The sequence below is a fragment of the Solanum tuberosum genome, unplaced genomic scaffold (assembly GCF_000226075.1).
Source record: "Solanum tuberosum cultivar DM 1-3 516 R44 unplaced genomic scaffold, SolTub_3.0 scf00318, whole genome shotgun sequence".
NCBI classification, from domain to species: domain Eukaryota; kingdom Viridiplantae; phylum Streptophyta; class Magnoliopsida; order Solanales; family Solanaceae; genus Solanum; species Solanum tuberosum.
This window is the reverse complement of record NW_006239246.1, coordinates 20,879-45,431: the sequence shown is the minus strand read 5'-3', so window position 1 is coordinate 45,431 and position 24,553 is coordinate 20,879. Positions and strand designations below refer to the sequence as shown.

Genomic DNA, 24,553 nt, shown 5'->3' with positions numbered 1-24,553 from the left:
GACAAAATAAATTGATTTTTTCAACAAAAAAGTAATTATAGTTTGAAGTTGGAACAGAGTTTTGGAAAATGTTTTCCTTAAGTTTTGAAGGGAAGTCATTTTCCTTAAATTTGAGGAAAATGAGTTGATTTGGAAAACATTTTCCAAAACATTTAACCCAACCAAACATGAGAAAATTGGAAAATATTTTCCGGAAAATGTTTTCCTTCCTACCAAACACACCCTAAATGACTCTCTTCTTGGTTCCTCTTTTGATACATGATTAAGCTACCTTAAGCTTTTAAAGCTAATTTGCAAGAATATGGTAGATAGGTAAACTTTAGAGTTAATATATGTGTTCAACCATGAGTTCATGGTTTAAGATATGATTTTAGCTAAGTGCTCGCCTATTCAGACCATAGATAATTTAGGATTATTTGTACCCTCTAATCTCTCCAAGTTTGTACCTTATTTGTTTACCAAAATGTGAACTGGTTGTATTGAAAAGAATCATCATGTGCAATGAATCTCTATGTTAAATTTGAGTACAATTTCTTATGATAAATATATATTTCCATAGCTATTATTTGTGTCTGCTCACTGTTTTAGACATTGTTTGATCACTTAAATTACAATAATCTTTTATCTCTTTTATTCCATGTACACTCGGAAGCTGGAGTTCTATTTTGGAACTCGTTATTGACCCAAAATATTGGGTCAACAGGTATTAGGACTATCGTAGCGTTCAAGGTCTAAACCATCGGAAGCTTGTTCCTCCAATAGGAACTTATAGTATCTAGCTCCTTACCTTCCTCATTACTTTTTTATTCACATTTATTTAACTAACTTTGTATTACTCCGAATATGTGTTTTGTGTAGCTTTGATAAAAACTTGATATATTTATTTGGTCTAAAATAGTCTAAAGTTCATTTCATTTGATCGATCTCTAGTTCATCTGACACTTATAAATATAAAATAATGACATGTTGTTTAACCATTTATTTATACTCATAAAGCAAACCCTTTTTTTTAATATAAAAAAGCTAAATTTTATGTAAGTATAAGTTTAAAATATATGTATAGGTTTATACACCTCTTTAGGAATTAATTCAAAATGGCTAGCTATAGCCTTGGTTTTTTTGTCATCTTAATTGGAATTTTAAAAAATGGGTAATAATTCTAAACTAGAAAGTGTCGCAAGTAACTCACCCATTAAATTTCATCTTTTATTTAACTTGATATGACAATTTTAAATATATTTTATAATTCATTTTTCTAATTTTTATATTTGAGATTTCAGATTTTTGAAAAGAAAAACAAAAGGTATATTTATTGTACATGTGTTACTATCATAAGGTATTTATACTTTATTTATTTCTCCCTTCTTTTCTAACTTTAATCATACATACACATTATTTTCACCACATTCACTTTCTCATTTATTTTTATTTATTTAGGAATTACATAGAGTTATAGAAAAAAAAATGAATAAAATTTCACACATTTACTTCTACTATACACATGTCTATTTTACATTATAATAAATAGGCTAATTAAATCTCACCCACTTTCAACAATCTTTTTACTTAATGAGCATAATGTCAGGTGAGAGCCTAAAACTTTCACATATATTTTAATACTTACATACATTGTTATCAAGCAAAAAATAAATGTTACTATTAATGCTTTACATATTTTAAAATAGATGTTCATAAACATATAATACATTACATTTGGTATATTTTAAACATATGTCTCATGTACCTTGTGTATTTCTCTTCATAAAGTTAAATAAAGTTATTTTCTTGGACGTCAATTTTAGCAAATAATAAGCAAATACTTTTCGCAAATACTTTTTTCTAAATTGAGTTTAAGGATTATCTTCGAATAGGTTCTGAGGGATGCTTAACACATTTCCATCAAGTAACCAAAACCCTTACTCAGAATCTCACTGGTTTCGCAAATTAAAACAGAGTTTACATTTACATATAAAAAATGATTTTCCTAATATTTTCCTTAAAATTTAGGTGGCGACTCTAAAACAAACAAAAAATAATTTTTTTCCAAAATCAGAGTGGCAGCTATATTATGTTGTGAACTGTTTCGGCTAGTTCGAAATAGGGATGTGAAACGTATTGTTATTTCAATTTTGTGTGATTGCATTGTAGTTGATAATTGCAAACAAAAACCCCCATCTGACATTTGTGTCACCCCTTTTGATTTGTTTCATGTCTTTTTCGATAATTTATATTCCTATAACTAGTTAGATCACGTTTGTACTTCTTAATTGAATTTAAACACGTATCGCTCCCTGTGGGTTCGATCCCAACTCATTTGTTGGGTTTTATACTGTTTAACGATCGTTTGCGCCTAGAATTGGATGAGGTGTGCTTGAAACGTTAATCAGGCGCTGACGTAGTGCTTATGTGGCAGCAAGTGTAATACACTACATGTTGTGAGAATGGTGTTACACGTCTCAGGGTGGTATTGAATTCAGTTTTAAATAGTAAAGGTGTGTAATAGGTCGTCATAATAGTTTAAGCGTGTATTGACTTTTCAGGACAAGTTTAGGGAGGATTTATGCTTTTTCCCTTTGTCAAAATGGACAAGTAAAAACGAACTAGTAAAAAAGAAATTGGACGAGTAATTAGGGACAGAGGAAATAATTATTACGTTAATATGTATGACTTTGAAATTACTTAAAGTTATAGCTATTAAATATTTACTTATTTATTATAAGATATAAATATAAGAACTCTTAATTTTAAGTACTTTAAAATTGACTAAACCTTTCATTCTTAAATTTTTTTTCTTGTTTGAACTATATTTAAAGTCCTAATATTTAAGTCTTTAAAATTAATTTTATCTTTCTAATATTTTATAGTTTGAAATAAACTTTTATACAAAAAGAAAAAGAGAAAACTATATAAAATAGCAAACTATTAATTCAAATTAAATGTTATAACCACAGTTTGATTTAATTGTAACCTGTAGCAAATTGTTGCCACTTCGCCTCTCTTCCTGAATTTCTCGCTTGCCACTCTCGTTTCTCGCTAGGCAGTCTCTCCTCGCCTCTCTCACTTTATACAAACACAAATGTATAAAATGTGTTTGTATTTGTATAAAATGAGAGAAAATTGTATATATACATATCTTTTCGTTCCCCTCTCTCCCCTCTCCTAGATCGCTCGCCACTCTCCCAGATCTTGCTCGCCACTCTCACTTTATACGAACACAAATGTATAAATTGTGTTTGTGTTTTGTATAAAGCGAGAGAAAATTATATATACAAATACAAATACATATATTTTCGTCATATACACTTATGATTATACAAATACAGATCTTCCCCTGCCCAATTTTTCTTTTTGTCTTTTCTCTCTTTCTCGCTTTTATACAAACACAGATTATACAATTGATTTCTTTTTGTATATGTACACTGAAACAAATTATACAATTGCTTCTTTTGTATATGTATAGCGAAATATACATATTAATAGCCATAACAAACATAAAATTTGATATGGAGCACAATTTTGCAAAATATAACTATAGCATACAAATATGATTTTTATGTTTGCTATATGTGAAAGTTGCTCAATTTTTTTTTATTAATTCCGAAATTAAAGACAATTCAATTGTATTTAGAGTTAAACATTAGTATAATCCTAGGTAAATAAGAAAAAGGTTCATAAAAGTATCTCTAAAACTTTATACGTAAAAAAATAAAAAAAAACAAAAAAAACTAATACAGTAAACAAATTTATCTAGGATTATGCGAAATTTTTTATGGTGGAAGAGGCACAAGTATGATATGGCATGTGAGGATTATTTTTGAACAAAACATATGTGGAACCTACCCCTTTCATTGTCTCTCTCCTACTTTTTACCCTTCAATCTTCCATTTTTTCCTTTATCTCCTTTCACCTTTTTTTTTCTTATTATCCGTTTAATTTTGCGGATAATTTTTTTTCAATTGCAACTTTATCTACCCATTTTTTTAATATTATTTATATATTTATCTTCTCATTTTGATAATTGGTAATTTTTAAAAAGTAAAAATTATTTTATCAGGAATATGAGAATAAAAAATGAAAGAGAAAATTACAAAATGAATGATAAAATTTTCACCAACGAGATTAACGTTTAAATAGTTAATCAACTAAGTTATTAAAATTCTCCATTTGTACATTTATATACATTTGATTGGTTATTTTCTTACTAATAAAATCAAATTGTTTATGAATTTTTATAATATTATAAACAACAATTCATCTATTTTAATCATTTTTGATTCGTTAGAATATATATATATATATATATAAATATAATATTTTCCGTTTTTTCTGTCGTTCCGGTTGATAGGTTTTTTTACATAATTATTTATATAAAGTGAAATAGATATAATTGTAAAATATAGTGTGCTATTTACATCATATTTCATAAAAATTTAACTAAATTGATTGTAGTGTGCTTCAAATCAAACTCAAAAAATTGAGAAAATCGAAAAGCTTATTTTATTGATTTGCTATGTTTTATACTTTATTAATATAAGAAAAATTGATAAATAATTTGATTTGCTAAGTGAAAAAATTGATCAATCAAACATATATCCATATATCAAATGAGAGATTTTAATAGCTTAGTTGATTGACTATCTAGACATTTATCTCGTAAGTGAAAATTTGATTATCCACTAATAATTTTCGGAAAAATCATTTTGGCTAGAAAATTTGGCCAGAATGGTATTTTACATATGTTATTTTACCTTTTTGAACATTTTTACCTTTTTAACTTTAATACCTTTTAATTAAAAATGGAAAAAAGATCTGTTTATTTTAAAATAAAAAAGATATTATAGTCTTTTTAAATTTCTGACCAAATTCTGGCTAAATTTTCTGGCCATTTAGCATTACTCATAATTTCCTCCTTCATTTTTCCTTCTCATATTTTTGATATAACAAAAAAAAAATATACATACAAATTATCAAATAAAATAAATAAATAAATATGTAAACAATAAAATTAATTGGATGAATGAAATTCACAATTCAAAAAAATATATCAAGAAATTGAATGAAGAACTTAGAAAAATGAAAAATAAAAAATAAAAAAGGTGAAAGGAAAGAAAGGGAAAAAAAGGAGGGTTGAGGGGTAAAAAGTAGGAGAGACAATGAAAGAGGTAGGTCCCACACATTTTTTATTCAAAAATAATTCCTCACATATCATGTCATACTTGTGCCTGTCCACCATAAAAAATTTCTGATTATGCAACCTTTTAAAGAAATTTTTAGAATTTACTGTCTACCTTTTTCATTTAATTCTAACGTGAGTTAAGTTCCTAATATTAGGACTGTAAGAATTTATTGTCTACCTTTTTCATTTAATTCTAACGTGAATTGCCAAATTAAATTAAGCAAATGACGAATATTAAATCAATATATTATTACAGAAACAAAAGTATTTAAAAAAAAGGGACTCACGAGTCACAGTAATAGAAATTAAGCAAAAAAATAGAAGTATTTTAAGCGAAACAATGACAGAAGTTAGATTTGTGTTAGGATACAATTTATATGTGATTCCTACGGAAGTTTTAAGAGAAAAGGATTCCTACTGCACTTTTTTACTTTTCAAAAAATATATTAAAATAAGGAGAGTCTTTAGTTAAAATAACATTTTTACTGAGGTTAATCTTCTAGTATTGGTAGGATAATATGTATCCTGCGATGAACTTAGTTCTAATAGAAATATGCTCTATTTAGCGCTAATACAAAATCACATTTATAACCCATTAGTAAAAGTTTTACTTCACTTGTTTAAAAATAAACAAATGATATTTGAGCTTTACCTTAAACGAAAAGTATAAAGTAAAAGTAGAATATATTATGGTGCATTGAAAGCAAAAGTGGTAATTCAATTAAGGTGAATTTGGATAAAGATATAGAGAGTACTCCGTATTTACGAGAGGGAAAACGCAGGTTGCGCTTGTTTGAAGTAGTATTTGAATATAGAAGAGAAACGTGTCAATGCATCCTACAATTTAGGCAAATCAGATTACTTATAATTCAAAAGTTTTTCAATCTCATATATATATACATCAACATCAAGATCAAGAGAGTAGGAAAGAAAACAGTATATGATTTGGATTGATTTTTGTTAGAGATTAGATCTAAACCAGAGCTGCTCGCTGCTTATAATGGATGAAGATAATAAAATGGAATCTGATCAGCCTCCTAAGAAGACTCCTCTCAACAAGTATGCCCTCGCTTGCGCCCTTTTGGCTTCCACCAACTCCATCCTCTTGGGCTATGGTCACTCACTCACTCACTCTTGTTTAATTAATTTATATTCTGTACTAGACATGTTAATTTCAAAATCTAAACAATTATATATGATTATACTGCAGATATTGGAGTGATGAGTGGAGCTGTGTTATTCATAAAAGATAATATGAATATTTCATCTTCTCAAGTCGAAATCTTGGTTGGGTCATTGAATGTTTGTTCTCTAATTGGAGCGCTTGCATCTGGAAAGACTTCAGATATGATTGGTCGAAGATACACAATTATCTTATCAGCAACAACTTTCTTAATAGGTTCACTTTTGATGGGCTTTGCTCCTTCCTACCCATTCCTTATGGCTGGAAGGGTCGTTGCTGGAATCGGTGTTGGTTATTCTCTCATGATTGCTCCTGTCTATACTGCCGAGGTATCCCCCGCAATGACACGTGGTTTGCTCACATCACTCCCTGAAATCTTCATCACTGTTGGTATTTTACTTGGCTATATTTTCAATTATGCATTAGCTGGTTTACCACACCACATCAACTGGAGGTTAATGCTTGGCCTAGCTGCTCTTCCAGCTATTGCCATTGCCTATGGAGTTTTGCAAATGCCTGAATCACCGCGTTGGCTTATAATGAAAGGCAATATAGAAGAAGCTAAAAGAGTGCTTCGTAAAACTTCAGATAATGATGATGAAGCTGATTTGAGATTAGAAGAAATAATTAAAGCTGCTGGATCAACTACTAATTGGAAAGGTCAGGGGGTTTGGAAAGAACTATTAAGGCCAACTAAGCCACTTCGCCGCATTCTTCTAGCTGCTATCGGTATAAATTTCTTCATGCAAGCCTCTGGTAATGATGCAGTGGTATACTACACGCCATCCGTGTTCAATGCTGCAGGAATTCACAACCGTAAAGGACTAATAGCTGTGACCATCATCATGGGGATTGCGAAGACATTTTTTTGCATTGTATCAGCACTTTTCTTGGATAATTTCGGAAGGAGGCCTATGTTGTTGTTGGGTACAATAGGAATGGCTGTTTCTCTAGCTGGTCTTGGGTTAGGCTCAATGTATCTACACAATGTCGATTATAAGCCACCATGGGCTATCGCATTGTGTGTTGTTGCAGTATGTGCTGATGTTTCATTCTTCTCAATAGGACTTGGTCCAATAACATGGGTCTATTCATCAGAAATATTTCCTATTAGGTTAAGGGCACAAGGTACGAGCTTGGCGGTTTCAGTGAATCGATTGGTGAGTGGTGCGGTTGCAATGACATTTCTAACCATATCCAACAAGATAACATTTGCAGGAACCTTCTTTCTACTTTGTGGAGTTATGGTAGTAGCAACTATTTTTTTCTACTTTTTCTTGCCTGAAACCAAGGGCAAGAGCCTAGAAGAAATTATGGCAATCTTTGAGGACAAAAAGGAGGAAACGATTGAAAGATAGTAGCTAGGTAGGCTTAACTAGTTCATTTTAAACATGTTTGATTTTGAGATGCACCTATCTTCTTCTTTTTTTCTCTTCTTATTTATCTTCTCAAAAGAAAAGATAGAAACGGTTGCCTACATTATTTTCTCAATGTATTGAAAACAATCTTTCTATCTCACACAATCCAAAAGTAAGGTCTGGATACACTTTATCATTTCCATATCTCATTTTGGAAGCTAATTTAGTATGTTGTTGAGACAACATTTATGTTAACATGATTTTTCTACATATTTGTTGCGTTCAAACACACACATCATAAGTGTTTTTTGGTTATACAAATAATACAGGAGGTTAAATCTAGATATCGTACCCATATAGACTTATCGAATTATTGTATAATTTGAATTAGTATTTCAACTATTCAGTAAGTAACAAATAATTTTTGGAAAAATTATATGTTTTACTGCTCGAGAATCAACTAAGAATACCAATAAAATTGTAGTAAGCTGAAGATTGGTTGGTGTAAATCTGATGAGAGAAAAGGTCTGGCGGTTTAACAATCTAGTTGAAATATATAATCACGCTTAACCATTCTTCTAATTTTCTAGTTGCAAGTTGATATTACTTATTGAGCATCATGCTGATAAATCGAAGCTCAACTATTCCTAACACCTATATTTTTAAATCGAAGCTCAACTATTCCTAACACATATTTTTTGGTCGTCGATTGGTAGTGAAGTGCATGTATATTTCATAGGTATTAGCTAAGCAAGGCTAACGAGTATATTCCTATCTAGTTTATCGAATTGTTCTCCTTTTTCTATAAAGTTCACAGCCAAGCTCTATTTTTTCTTATTACGCTTGCAAATTATTTTTTCCGTTCGAGTCCAATTACGAGCCACATATAGTATTCAATAATTGGCCAGATTACCAAATAATTAGGCTCAAGAAAAAGTAAGTAACTCAATAATGGAAAATCTTCATAAGCATGAAAATGCCAAACTACAACCTCCATGTAAATCCTATAATCCTAAAATTGAAAGTTTAGTCACTCATGATTTGATTACAAAACGAAGAATTCATGGATAACAAGTGTTTAATGGAAAAGAAACAAATAATACAAAGAAACCTAGAGAAATATTGTTCTTCTCCCCTTTCTTTGTATACTAGGCATGATAACCAAAAAATCGTGTTTGTGATGTATATATAGGGTTCCTAGAACCCCAGGAAGAAAACACTCTTCACTAAAATGACGTGCAAAAATAGTGCACTATGCCCAAATTATACCTCTGAAAAGGTATAAAGTGATTGTTATAAAATATAGAAACCAACTAGGTTCGGGTCAAATTCCACAAAGAATATTGCTCTTTTGCTTGATCAAAATAAATGGTGTTTATTTTTAAAAAACAATGCGTAAAGTAAAATTGGAGAAATAATATTTGATAATTGACCAGAATATCAAATAATTAGGCTCAAGTAAAAGCAAGTACCTTAATAGTGAAAAATCTTGGGAAAAAAGTCTGAAATATATCCGAATTTTAGTCGAAATTGTTGTTACGATACCGAAATTTGGAAAGGACCTTTTACCCCAGCACTATTTAATAGTGTATTTTAAAGGTATATATGTGTCCACGTGGACATCATAAATATTGCATAATTATAAATAGTAACGTGTCCACGTGGGCACATATATACCTTTAAAATATATTATTAAATAGTGCAGGGGGTAAAAGGTCCTCCATAAAGTTTGGTATCGTAACAGCAATTTCGGTCAAAGTTGAAGTATTTTTTCAGACCATTTTCCCTTTTTATAAGCATGAATGTCAAACTACAGCCTTCATGTAAATGCCACTATCCTAGAATTAAAGAGTTTAATCACTCATGATTGGAATAAGAAAAGAAATGATTGGAATAAGGAAAAAAAAGAATTCATGAATAAAATATATTCAATGGAAAGGAAGAAATAATACAAAGAAACCTACAAAAGTATTGTTCTTCTCCCCTTTTTTATGCGTACTAGGTGTGATAATCCTGAAAAATCGTGTTTCTAATGTATGTGTAGCATTCCGAAAAAATCTAAGATGAACATACCCTTCATTAAAACGAGGTACGGACACTGTCCACTACTTTTCCTACCGTGTTGTGACAAGCCTTTTTGGCCAGGGACTATTTTGGTGTGATCCCCTTGTTAATCCAGTAGGGTCGCGATGTGGGCCGCTAGCGCCTAGCTTGGTGCATCGCGGTGTATTTGATAATGATCTTCCATGATTTTTGTCAAATTTAATCTTAGCAATTGATCGCAAACCTTCAAACTAATTTGGCGCTTTTGCTTCTACTCAGACTTGGAAGCTTTACGATATTCATTTTTGGCTCAAATCTCCTCATTTTTATCCTACACATTGAAAACAACCAACATAAGCATAATATATGAAATAGTGTTCAAAGTGATGGTAAAACCGCCAAATATGAGGTGAATGATGGTGAAGTATGTTACTTTTCACTACAACAAAAATAACTTTTAGCGGCAATAAATAGACACATTAATAAAGAGTGTTAAAGTCTTTTCATTAGATTCAATTGCCGCTAAAGCTCATTTTTGATGTAGTGTTTTGAGCCTCACATCAACACTTCACATTTATATCCTTGATCGGCCTCAAACAAGCTTTAAAACTTGGGGACTAACTTATCACATAACACTCGCAGAGCTATACAAATCGAATAGGTCTACTCCGGCCAAGAATGCAACAACCACAATAAACAAGCCTTCTTATCCATGCAACCAATTAAAATCAAAATTCGCAAACGGCCTTTTCTAAACAACCCAACCCTAGGAACAAACTTAATCAGTTTAAACACTTGCAAATACTTTTATCTCCCATAACTTAGAAGATCAAACATATCTCGTGACAACCATATACCCTAACCATAATAGAGTTACCAATATATAAATCGTAGACATGGGCATATAAATGAAATAATCCACACTAACTCTCACAGAAATTTCACATCCATCAATGGTGAATCATAAGCTTGCTTTTAGTGTAATTACTCCACTTATATAAGAAAGTCAATATTTAAGATCAAATATGACTTATAAGATTGTAATGTAGGCTAAGAAATGGATAGAAATAATTTGGTTAAAATAGTGATTATCCTCCTAAGCACTTTAATACATCATTTTTTACTTGTTTAGCGCGCTTTCTCCAACTAATTAATCAATCAAAGTTTTTTCTTCTTTTGGAGGCTATGAAAGGGAGTTAATAGCCTGACTACTCCGCATTGTGTGGCTCATCAGTGTCATCCTCTTTCACGACCCGAAACCTCGAGTCATGATGGCACCTACCATAATCCACTAGTAGGTAAGTCAACCCATATCCCAAAAAGACAAGTGACGTATACCGTCAACTTACGGTATTTTTGATGCATCAAACTTAGAGTTTTGCATGAGTCTTAGGCATTTTGTTAGTAAATGTGATGGTACTTTGATTTGATTTTGTAGGAAATGGGTTTTGGAGCAGTTGGTATTCGAAGTGTTGAAACAACAGGATTTTTGATGACACATGAAATCACCTACGAGCCGTCATTCCTTTTACGAGCCATAGGTGGAAGGCATGGGTTGAAGCGCTAAGAAATAAAGCTAAGTGTTGAACGATGGAAGGCAACTAATGAGCCGTAGGTGCTACTAGGAGCTGTACATGAGGAATCGTAGGCAAGTTCAGAAATAAGAAGCTCCAGTCCATGAACGGCGGTTCAACAGGACGGGCTGTGCTTAGACCTATGAGCTATAGGTCATGCCCGTCAATGACATCGACTGGAAAATTGACTAACTGCTGAATGACGGAGGCACCTACGAGTCGTCGTTCCTTCAACGAGCCGTAGGTGGCCAACCGTAGGTGGGCAACCGTAGGTGACACTACCCAAAACCAGATTTCCTTAGTCTTCCTTTTCCTACTTGGTTTAGGATTTATTTTCTATAAATATTAGTTATAAATTTTGTTTTTGGGTTGTTAGACTTCTTGAGATACTTGTTGTAGCCTTGAAAATTATATTGCAAATGCTTTTGGCATTTAATTCTTGAAGTTTGGTCTATGAAATTTGTGTTTGTTCTTCAACTCACGATTTCGAATTTCATCTATTCCAATTGTAAGTTCATGATTTATATTATTAACCCTATTATGAATTGTGATAACTCAAGCACGAATCACTAAATTCACAATTAGGGTTGTGGGAACCATGAGTAATTAACAACGTAAAACTAATAATTAAGTAATTCTAAAATAGTGTTTATGCATGTATTGTTAATCTCTTCGTTTTGAATGCTTTTTAACGGTGCACAACATTAGAACTCGCCTCATTCCTACTTGCCTGACCAAGGAAGTAATGAATAAGAAAGAGATTAAACAACGAAGATTTAGTGTGATAATCCGCTATCTAATAGCCTAACCCAAATATGGGGTCAAGGTTAAGGGTTAGTAAGGAACACACCCGTGGACCGACCAAGTTGCATGGTGAAATTCCCTACTTGGACGACCAATCACTTAGGAGATACCTAACTTACCGACTATGCATGTTAAACACTAGGAAAGAGTTATTATTATTAGGATTACTATGTCAAGAACTTGTGGGGAACACATATGCCCTAGTTTCTACTCATATTGATATTACAAACTGTGAATTCTGCTTACTTGTTACTACAAATCAATCAACAATTATTTTGTTTAAGAATCCCTCCTTTTTACGAAAGTACTCTGGCTAAACTTACAATTAACCATAAATTAGCCTTAATCTAGACCATATTCCTCATGGGATTGAACCTAACCTCAGTTAAGTTCTTTATTTAACAATGACCGCTAATACTTCTTTAGGGAGGTGTAATCTGGGCATATCAAATTTTTACTTGTTTAGCACACTTTATCCAATTAATTAATCAATTAAAGTTTTTTCTTCTTTGGAGGCTATGAAAGGGAGTTAATAGCCTTACTACTCATCATTGTATGGCTCATCAGTATCATCCTCTTTCACTATCCAAAACCTCGAGTCATGATGGCACCTACCATAATCCGTTTGTAGGTAAGTCAACTCATATCCCAAAAGGACAAGTAACATGCATATTGGGTAGAAACAACAAATAATAGGTGATAAAAGAATCAATTTAACAAAGCAATTGAAAATAAGAAAAACAGAGGATATATACAACCAAAATAAGAAATTCAATCTCACGACCTAGTAGATGCATGTACAGAGCTACTAAAAAAAGAACAAGTCCCAAAAGTGGACCAAAAATGCAGCCTTGTCTCAAATACAAAAGACTAGTCAAAAAGTTATAAACAGAAGGTGACAAGCTGATCCAGGATGTTATAAGCTCACACTCTATCTCTAATATCCTCGGAGTAGGCTCGAAATCAACGTTGGCAACTGGTGCTCAGATCTGCATCATAAAAATAGATGGAAAGTATGGTATGAGTACCAAAAAAATGTACCATTAGGCATCATAGGCCGACTGAGCTTGGGAATTAAAGACAATAATGAAAAGCAATAAACAACACCAACTAGAGGTCAAATGAGTGGAATGATAAAGACAATCTAACGAAAAAACACACAAGTCTAGGGATGAATGAAAATGAAAGGTAAGAACTAGCTACAACCTACGCGGATCCCGTAAGTCCATAAGGTACACGAGTGCGCAAGTTAAAAGTAAATAACTCGAACATACCCCCATAAGTCTGATGTATACACAAAGAGTTACAACTATTAAGAATGAGAACCAGTGAATCTAGAATAGGGAGTGCATAACCAGTACCTCGAACCATGGCTAAAACACCTATAGATACCAATAGAACCGTGCCTCTAAGAATCACTCGACCGGCTGAAAGATAATATTATGCCTGGACCTTGAATATGCGGCTATGAGAAAGGTATGCTTGGACCTTGAATTTTTTGCTATACGAGCAATCATGGAAAGATCCCAAAACAAGATTCACCATTATAAGGACCTCATGGATCTAAGTCCACCCTAAAGTTTCCATTGAATCACTCCAAGCTCAAACCAAATCCAATCTCAAGTAGTTGAACGAAGCCCAAAATAAAAATCGAATAACTCCGGGCCATAACATAATATGGAGTTATGGATGAAAGGTCACAGGAGCCGAGTTACCTCCTAGCTAAGGCTTACACTATCAGATTCAAGTCTGCTACATCACACTACAGGTAGTTAAGTCGGTGGACGCGATGTCGAAGAATATCTATGGCCTATCGGCTCTAAAATGCAAGTCTAAGGCAATCACTAGCCTACACCTAGGCTAAGGAAAATAACAAACTATCAATCATTATATCAACAATATTACAAAAGACATAAGCCATGTTAAGATCACACGATTAAACATAGGCATGCTCGATTCTCTAAGAAAAAACTAAAAATAAGGCTAAGGTATGAATTTTTTTAATAATTAAACATGATCCAACTACAAAATCAACCCAATTCTAGCTAATTAACACGAATTCACATATACAAGCTCAATTTAAAGACCGGTAAGTTGTAGCCTACCTCAATGTTGAGTGTGCACGCTCTAAAATCATGATTCTAGAGTTTTTCCCTTCCAAGTGGCCTTCGATTTCTGCCACTCTACCAAAAACCTGATCACAAAATCAATACGAACATTTAGATACCAAAATCAAAACAATTGAGGATGAGCTAAAAATTGAGCCAAAATGGAATTGTGGAACCACGTCGGGAATCCAAAAATTGGCTCCATCAAATGGTTCTATTTGTCTCAGGGGACTTGTTCCCCAAAAATGGGTACAATTTAAGCTCGGAAGGCAAGCAAAATAGGTCATACAAATAGACAACCAAAATTCACCATTGAAGCTCACAATAGAAAAGAAGGGAGGGAACTAACGGGTCAATACGCATGAAGAAAGGTTTGTAGTTACGATATATTTGTACAAACAATTATTTTACAAAAATTTATCAATAAGTAATATTTTTAACAAAGATAGTAAATCTAGTTATATTAAAAAAATATTATTATATAACATGGACTTTATTCAAAAAACATTATTTATTATGATATATTCATCAATTATATTTATTTAACTGCGAACCTATGCAATATCCAAGTACATGCATAATGGGTAAAAAATCATGCGGTGATTGGCACCACCACTTATACGTGGAAGTGGTGGAGAAGGGCAGCATAAGGATTTTATGTGTCCCAACCCAAAGTACACCCTAGACGTGACATGGCGTATAAGACCCCGAGAGGCCCTGCACAAGCCACTTAGCATGCATCATACAAAATAATAGAATTTAAAGAATTCAAAAGATAGCATTTCATATAAAAGAGTTTTTGAAACAAAGCGGAAGTCTAACATTTGTCTCAATAAGCCATCTAATATATCATAATAAAAGTGATTGGGACGTAACCCATACATCACATACAAAGTTTGAAACTGAATGACAAAAAGCTATAAAAGTAACATCATCCTCGAAGTATGAGGATTTACCAAGTCTTCAAATCTCTAATGCAATCAACTAGTCACGAACGGAAGGATAAGAATCGTCAAGCCCTACATTAGTGAAACAATGTAGGTACAAATATGCATTAGTACATGGAATGTACTAAGTATGAGGGGAAAGCAACAAAACATGAGATGTGATCATAAAGGAACATAATCGAAAACATGAAATGAATGACCAAGTTAAAACATAGTAAAATCATTTAAGAAGATTCATAAAACATGAACATGGTCAATTCATATTTAAATCATAAAAGGAAGCTTTATAACACATTAGAAATCAACTTAGTTCTTTTTGTGGGAAGTTTACCGTTAACTGGCATATAGATCATGCGAGATATAACATGGAATTCAGTGTCTACCCCATACCGAAAAGGGTTGTCCTACTTGCCAAGGTAAGTATCATGAACTTCTAGCTTACGTGGATCCATTAGCTAATCTCTATCTAAGACAATCATCCTATGGGGGCACATAGGTATGGGATAAGGAGATTGCTAATAGAAATCGGGCCTCAAGCTAAGGGAGTGCTTCCATTTCAATATCCTCTTGGTGTTAAGCATAAATCCCACATAATAGTCTTTAATCTTACTCATCTTATTATCCATGGAAAATTACAATTAAGATACTAATCCAAGCTAGAAACATCATAGGATAGCACCTTAGATCATGCGTGAGAAAACCTTTCACCATTCATTATATTTTCATAATAGCTTTTGAGGCCCATACTCATTCACTTCATGCTAGAAATTTCCTACTACTAATGGAAATAGTTTTGAAAGCATGATCTATAATCATTGATGGCATATCCGAATACCATACTAATCAAGATCTAATTTAGGAAAATAGTTTGAAAAGCATTGAGGGAAAATCTAGATGTCATTCATGTTATATGGCCAAGCTTCATAGATCATATAGATACCTTCATCTATAAGCTTACTTGAGTCATAAACATTGCTTTCATACAAACATGCACAGTTTCATAAAACATATTCATAAATTCAAGCTTCTTCATGAATTCATGTAAATTAGGGTTCATAGTCAAAATTCATAGATCAATGCATGGGTTCACATGGAATTGGTTGAAAGCATGTAATTAAGTTCAAATCATCAAAATAAGATCATAATAAAGCAGTTGAATCCATACAAATAGAACTCATAAGGAATTGAGTGAAAATCTAATCAAATCTCAGAAATTGAATTGGAGAATTAAAGAAACCTTAGGGACTCAATGGGTGAATTGAACCCATTGATGAAATCCCTACATACCTTGGTTGAATCCCTAAGCAACGATGAAGAAATGAGACTTGAACTTGAAGAACCCTAGCTTATTCTTCTTCCTTGATCTAGAGAGAAGATTTTTTGAGAGGATGAATTTGGTTAAGTTTAGGGAATTTAGGAAAATGAATTGAAATTAGTGGTTTTCGGTATTAATGCACTTATATGGGCCTTGAAATAGGGTTTAAAATGATGCATTTTGGGTACCAAACATTTTGGGAAAAGACCACAATGACCTTAACTTAAAAACTGATGAGGTGACTTAGAAGAGAGGCTTCACGATCCGTCTAAGGCTTCACGGGCCGTATAGCCAGTCGTGAAGCTTCACTAGCCAGATAAGGCTTCACTAAAATGGGCATAGCTTTTAACTCTAGGCTCGAAATTAGGCAAACTTGGTGGCGTTGGAAAGAGGACTCAAAGATCTGTAATTTGATAAGTCATGGGCCACCTAATTCATTTTGTGCTAAAAGATATGATCGTTTGAAGTTGACCCAAAAATCCAAAACATGATTAGCCCTTTTCACGGTCCGTGTGAAGCTACTGTGAAGGACCATGGTCGCCTAAATGGTCTGTGGAGCTTCACACGGACCGTGAAAAGGGCTAATCATGTTCAAGGACCACCTCAAGGTCCGTGTGACGCTCCATGAATCGTCTAGGCGTCTGTGGTCATCTACAGAGGGTGGGTGCAACACCACGAGCAGGGTGACGGGCCGTGGTCCTCTTCACGGCTCGTGGACCCCTCCGTGGTTTTCCATTCTCCCTTGATCAATTCTAATTTAGATTTTTGAGGTGTTACATAATGACATTAACCTTTTTTATTATATTGTCACCATTCTTCACCAAAATTCTAAAATAATAGCAGTTGCCCATTAAATTAAAGTACTATGTGCTGGACATATATTTATATATAAAGATATGTACAAGAGTTTTCAACAAAAAAGACAAGATCAAGTATGTTGTTAATTCAAAAGTTGTTATGGGTGTTGCAGTGACCATTTAAATGGGAGAGAAAGTTTTGTAATTTATGCTTCAAAAACTAAGATTATGTACCCACGTTTTAGAAGATTTTGGTAGGAAAAATGTTTTGACTCTCTATTTGATCGTTGAAAGAAAAATTGATTATCTACCTCAAGTTATTCAAGCTCATATTCAAGGTATGTTAAGGCAATACTCTCTTTTTTCTATCACACGAATCCTAAATATTTTGAATTATCGAATGAGTCATTTCTACTATTCAGTTGCTAGGAAGACCCTTTATGAAGGGCATTGAGATGTTAGTTGATTTTATTTATTAACTCTATTGTATTGTTATTGTACTTGTAATGTTATGAAAAATATTTGATAGTTAAAGTTATTTTTCATCGAGTTTCATATTCCTTATGAGTTATTTTCTCAAAAGTAAGGCTAAATTATTGAAGAAGTATCCTATTGTATCTAATTCAGGGGATTGTTAAATTATTCCATCTTATTAAAAACTTTTACAAAATTGTTGTTCAAAAATGATATTAATGCCCAATCTTGAATTCTACTCTTTTGGTTATATACTTGTCAAGCAACCTTGTTCCTAAAAAGGACCACACTACTACCAAATTGGAGTCATTATTAAATCAAGTTAAACATGTTAGTCTCTTTTCTTGAGTTCTTAAATGATTAATTTGCTAAATTGAGATAGCTTTGAGTCTATTATGTGTTTTATAGACCTAAATGGTCGTATGAAAGTTAAATAATGTCACGATGAGATTCTTTAAGCACCTTAAGCTCTTTATAAACATCATAAGGTTTAAGCTACCCTTTTAGAGTCAAGTTAAGTTTCCAAGCTTATTTGGAAAACATATGAGGTTCTACAAGACATTTACATGCTATACAAAAGTGGTTACAAGATTATGAGAATAACAGTATAAATGAGCCAAGATTGGTTAAGTTCTTTTTATGGCCTACAATGTGCATTCAAAGTTCATATCATGGCATATTATGCATTTACTCGGAGCTATAATATTGTACAGATGGCCACAGGTTGGCAAATATGATACCAATTAGCTACCCGAAATGACCACCATTGCTATCATTTGGTTATGTATGCCATGCATTTGCAAATATATATATATATAGAGAGAGATACACTTATGTCATACAATTACACAAGCATATCATGCATAGTTGAATACTAGGAGGTCAAATATCAGCCATGGAGGTTATGACAGATTCAATTTCACGTGGTATCTATGTTACCCTTTTTATCGCAGCTATTTATGAATTTCACTTTCAGCCTTACATACCAGTAAATTTTCATTTGTACTAACATTAAATTGCCTAGGGACGTTTGCATGTTGTGATGCAGGTTTAGACAGATGTCTTGATCAGCCTTTGTAATAGGGGTGTTATCTCAGCTGAGGATCAGTAAGCTCCATTCTTCCTGGAGTTGTTGGTTGTCTATAGGTTTTGCATACTTGATTTTTGTATATAGTTTTTGTCATCATTAGGGACTTTTCCCAAACAATTGAATTGTAGTATTCGTAGAGACTTGTGGACATACTTTGTTGGGTCTTCTCAGCTTCCATTTATCGCCTTGTTGGCTTATTATATTTATGATTTCAGTTGCAGCCTTGTCGTCTTGCTAGTTCTTTCTCAGTTAAGTTTGCCTTACCGGCCTATTTTATGTCTTTAAAGTTGTGTGACCTCACCGATCTACCTATCTTATTTCAACAGGTTATTGTGATGGCCTTGTCGGCCCTCATTGTTCCATTTGTTTTATGTTTTAGTTGGTTCGCTCGGTCAAGTGACGCACCGGGTGCCTATTGCGCCTTCCTTAAATTGGGGTATGATAATCCCCCTTTTTATACTAGGAAGATACTCATTGCATTCGTGACACAAATCTAGTCTTGGGTCGAGGTGCAATCTCTGGGACCTCGGGTTAAGAGTCAATGGGCTCATCCAACTATCGGTGCTACCGAACTTGGGCACCCCTGTGGATTTGGTTTAGATTTGGAGGCATAAGTACTTATAGATGAACAAATTGGTACGCAAGAACATAATATAGGATCCATATAAACTTGAAAAGTGTAAAGAAAAAAATAAACATGTGATGGACCTAACGGCTCCCTTAGAGCTTTGACGAACCATCAGTCCCACCGTTAGAAAATTTCAAAGATTTTTCAATGTTTGCGCACATATGACGGTTATTTTGACGGCCCATCATAAGTGTGATGGTCCGTCAGTCCCATCGTCAGAGAAAATCAGACACTCAAGATAGTTTTGTAGATTTGACGTTAAGTTTGACAACCTTTTACAGGTGTGACGATCTGTTAGGCTTGCCGTCAAAACCTTTTCAGCTTCATTCTCTGAAATTTGACAACGATAACGTGTATTCTCAGACTTCCCTTGTGTAATAGCACATACAAGTATAGAAGTGATGATTTCCCTTAAGAATGTCATCACTCAATCCAACATTGGGAACCGTCACTTAATACTAAAACAAAAACAAAATATTTTTGTGTTTTTTATTTTTTCAATTTTTTTAAAACTACACAACAAAAATTCACACATATCAAATTCATGTTCAGTGACCAATACACCCATTCGGGGTTACTCAGACTTTACCCATTTGCATTCTAACAATTCAGTTTTATACATTGGAACCCATTATAATAATATTGGAATGAAACATACTTTATATTCAACTAACAAAAGAGATGTTAAACAATAACTTACAACCAAAACAACTTCACTCATCATAATTTAAGCCTCCAATTCGCACAAAGCAGTGTATGGTTACTAACTTAGGATTTTGGTGAATTTGTGGGGTTGTGGTTTTTGACTTTGGGAAGAACGGGATGGGTTACTAATAGAGGGTTAGGGAGAGTAAAGGTATGGGTGGTTGTTGATTTGGTAACTTAAGGTTAGATGTAATAGTTGGAGAAACCGATCACGGGAGTGGGGAAGATGATTGTGGGAGAGAGATTGGGTAACTGAAATTAGGGAATTTAAAAGTTGGTGGGCTAGTCTGAGGGTGGGTTTTTGTGGGTATGGCTCTTCGGTTGGTTTAGTGGGTATAGGGTCGGGTTTTATGAAGTTAGGATTTCATAACTTACCTGAGAAGCAATTGTGGAGTTGATTATTTGTCACACATGTGACGTTCTATCAGCTTCCCCAATATCCCATTCAAATGCCATGGTTGACACTCTTAGGATCTCTGGTAGTGAGGGTTCACCTGACGTCCCGTCAGTTCCCCCACCATAAAAGTTTAGAGAGTCTGCTTTTTTACTACACATCTGATGGCAGGGAATGATGGTCCGCCAAAATCTTCCATTAGGAATGCACTGCCAAATTTTCTTGTGTCTTAGTCCTGCACACTTAACACCCTATCAAACATATCAATCACAATACAATACATACGCCAATGAATCTATACAAAAAAAAATGGTTTTCTTCCCAACTAGAGCTTGATTTAATGTCGTGACACGACTCAGGTTCTTTGATTACATAGAGTTCATCAAGGTACACAAACACCATTACATTTACCTGCTCTGGAACGCCAATGTAGTGCTTCAACCACTAACCATTCACTTTGAATCCCATACCTTTTTGATTTTCCAATTCCAAAGCTCTAGATTGAAAAACTTGTGCCACTTTAAATGGACTAGACCACTTTGACCTCAACTTGCTCGGTAAAAATTTGAGCCTTGAATTGAATAGCAACACCAAGTCCCCTAACTAAATTTTCTCTTCTCGATAGGCTGTTCATGGCATAACTTCATCCTCTTCTTGTAGAGAGCAGATCTCTCATATTACATTAGCAAAACCTCATCCATTTCAGCAATCTGCTCCAGTTCAGATTCAATTTCTTTAGTGCACATAGGTCCTTATGCTCTAAGTCTAGAGGTAAATGACATACCTTTCAAAATACTAACTGGCATGGTGATATACCAATAGGTGTCTTGAAAGTTGCCCAATATGCCCAGAGCGCATCATCTAACTTTCTTGCCCAGTAAGTCCTATTGCATTCACTGACTTCGCCAATGTGGAATTTATTTCCCTGTTGTATACTTCAACTTGCCCACTCGACTACGGATGATATGGGGTAGACACTTTATGCTACTTCCACCATATTTAGCTAACACAGTTCTGAATACTTTACTGCAAAAATGTGACCCCCATCACTAATGATATCCCTAGTCATGTCAAACCTAGAGAAATTATTTTTCTTCAAGAACCTGACAATACTCTTACCATCATTATCAGAAAACACCGCTGCCTCTACCTATCTTGAGGCGTATTCAACAGCTACCAAGATATATTTATGTCTATAAGAACTCAAAATGGCTCTATAAATTTGATGCCCTTCACGTCAAATAGCTCTACCTCTAAGATTGGGGTCATAAGCAACTCGTGATGCCTTGATATAACCCCTTGCTTTTGAAAATTATCACAGCTTTTCACCAGATCAAATGTATTCAAATGAACAATGGATGAATAGTAACCAACTTTCTGAGCAGTGTGAGCTCCACCCTAGTGTCTACTAATTGGAGAAGAGTGATAGGCCTTAACAATACTCAGCATCTCAGCTTCAGGCACATATCACCCGATCACATTATCAGCACCTAACTTGAACAAGTAGGGCTCATCTCAAAAATATTTTCCACATAATTCAAAAAAAAATCTTTCTTTGTTGGAAATTCATATCTTCAGGCACCAAGTCACTAACAAGATTATTGACAAAGTCAGCAGACCAAGGCATAAGATCAAGAGTAGTGTCTAATACCTACTCATCCGGGAATGATTCATCTTTCTCTAGATGCTTCCAAGCTAGACAAGTGATCTTCTACTTGGTTCTCACAATCCTCTTTGTCCTTGACTTCAAAGTTAAATTCTTGTAGTAAAAAGACCCATCTAATAAGCCTTGGCTTCACATCATTCTTCACCATCAAGTACCTTAATGATGCATGGTCAGTATGCACTATCAGTTTTGTACCTAAAAGTTACGCTCTGAACTATTCAAAGGCATACACAATAGCCATCAACTCCTACTCTATAATAGTATAATTCTTCTATGCCCTATTCAGTGCCTTGCTTGCATAGTTTATAGGGTGAAAGATCTTGTTGTGGTTTTTCTCTAGCACAACCCCAAAGAAACACCACTAGCATCACAGATTACCTTAAATAGTTCAGACAAATCTGATGCAATGATAACTAAGCTATGATAATATTCTAATTTAGGCACTCAAAGGCTTTAAGTCATGCCTCATCAAAATTGAATTTTATCTCCTGTTCCAACAATTTTCACAGTGTAATCTTGGAAAAATCCTTAATAAATCACCAGTAAAACCTTGCATGCCCCAAAAATCTACGAATACTTTTCACAGAGATAGGCGTAGGAAACTTCTCTATGACCTCGATCTTAACCTTATCTACCTCCAATATCTTTTCAAGATATCTTCTGGCCTAGTACTATGCCTCCCATGATGTGTATTCTTTTTAATTTTGCACTGTCATTGTCGGCGGACTTGTCTTGGTCTGTCAAAACCAATTTAGTGCATCACCGAGTTGTGAATCACTCCACCCTTAATGCCTGAATTTATTCAAATTATGCACTGTAAACTTCGGTGAGATCGTCTACCCTTCTAGGCTAGTCATCTTACCAGTCGGCGAGCCTTAGAGCTTTGTTTTGAATTGTGCTTCTTTTGGGTTTGATTTCAACTAACCTTCACCGGATCTATGTTTGTATGATTGTGTCTTGCGGGAATGGATAAAACCAAAGGAAAAAGGGTGGTGACATCTAACATAGAGTCTAAGAGGAAATCTCTCCTTTCTGCTCCTCTTAGGAGAAACAAAGGGATATCAATCAATGAGCCATTTAAGGCTCCCCGCCTTAAACAGATGACTTTGCGCTCATCTACACGCATGAGTGAGCAGACAAAGAAGGTAGTTGCCAAAAAAATGACAGACATCCAGTCAAAATTAGTACAACCCTCTCAAGCTTAGGCACCTACTTCCTGTGTTGTATCGATCATCGCTCTAAGGGAGCTCAATAGGTTCAAAATGGAGAACGAACAATTTTCAAGGAGATAAGACTCTCACTGATGGGGTAATAAGTTACTATCTGGTCATCTAGGATACTATTTAGTTTCATGGGTTTGAGAGGTTCACAAAACCTCGACCCCCTTATGTTCCAGCATGGGTACAAGAATTCTATGCATCCTATGCACTGGACTTGCCGAAGAAGAAGAAGGGTACAGTGTGGAAACCCCTAGATGGGGTTGAGGTTAATGGAAAAATGGTACAATGACATGCATGCACAATTAATACTGCTTTGGGTACAAAATAAAATTGGGCTGAAATGTTTACGATGCGGATGAATCATGATCTCGATACTCTTTAGGGTTGGTTGGCACCACTTATTTTTTATACCTCTCCTCCATTGATGGCGGACGGAGTGAAAATCAATAAAAAAAGACATGAATGTTGGGGGCCAGTATTGGTTTGGTTTCATCTGTAGCACAATCATGCCTTCCCAAAATGAATTTATTCTCTGTCATCCCAAGGTTGTGTTGGTGGGTACAAATATTGATCTGGAGAAGATCAATATAGGGTCAATTATTGCATATGAGATATTGATGAAGGCTACGCAGAAGTAGACTTCTCTACCATTCCCCATCCTGATCAGTGAGTGGTGTTAGGATGCGAGAGGTCTTTTTCAGGGGAAGACTGATGTGAGCATAACCCCCACCTTCTCCAGTGACACTCTGAGGATTGAATCGGATTACTTTAAGGATGATGTGGCTCAGAGAAAGCTACCACCACCAGGCACCACCCCTGATGTTGACCTAGTTGGTCTTGAGGTCGAGGCCACTCAGTCTGCTCCTTCTATGAAGCCTTCAGGTACACCCCAGCCTTCTTCTGTACCATCGACTTCTATTGCTGCACCTGCCCCTACTCTTATCTCCCTACCCTCCTTGACCCAGGACATGATATACCAAACATGCAATCTTGCCCAGTCTGTGGATGCGAGGGCAAATAAAGTAGAGACGAATATACCCAAATTGATTGATTGGGTAATTGAGACTTCAT

General features: G+C 34.3%; 1 protein-coding gene across 1 annotated transcript in view; it reads left to right on the top strand.

The window, feature by feature from the left end:
* LOC102601549 (probable polyol transporter 6) overlaps nt 1–7,717 on the top strand; it is a 15,530-nt gene extending 7,813 nt beyond the window's left edge. Inside the window, exons 2-3 of the mRNA XM_006360412.1 lie at nt 6,141–6,291; nt 6,387–7,717. Coding sequence (XP_006360474.1) covers nt 6,141–6,291; nt 6,387–7,717 — 1,482 coding nt within the window. The remainder of the gene's footprint in view (nt 1–6,140; nt 6,292–6,386) is intronic.
* Nucleotides 7,718–24,553: the final 16,836 nt, after the last annotated feature.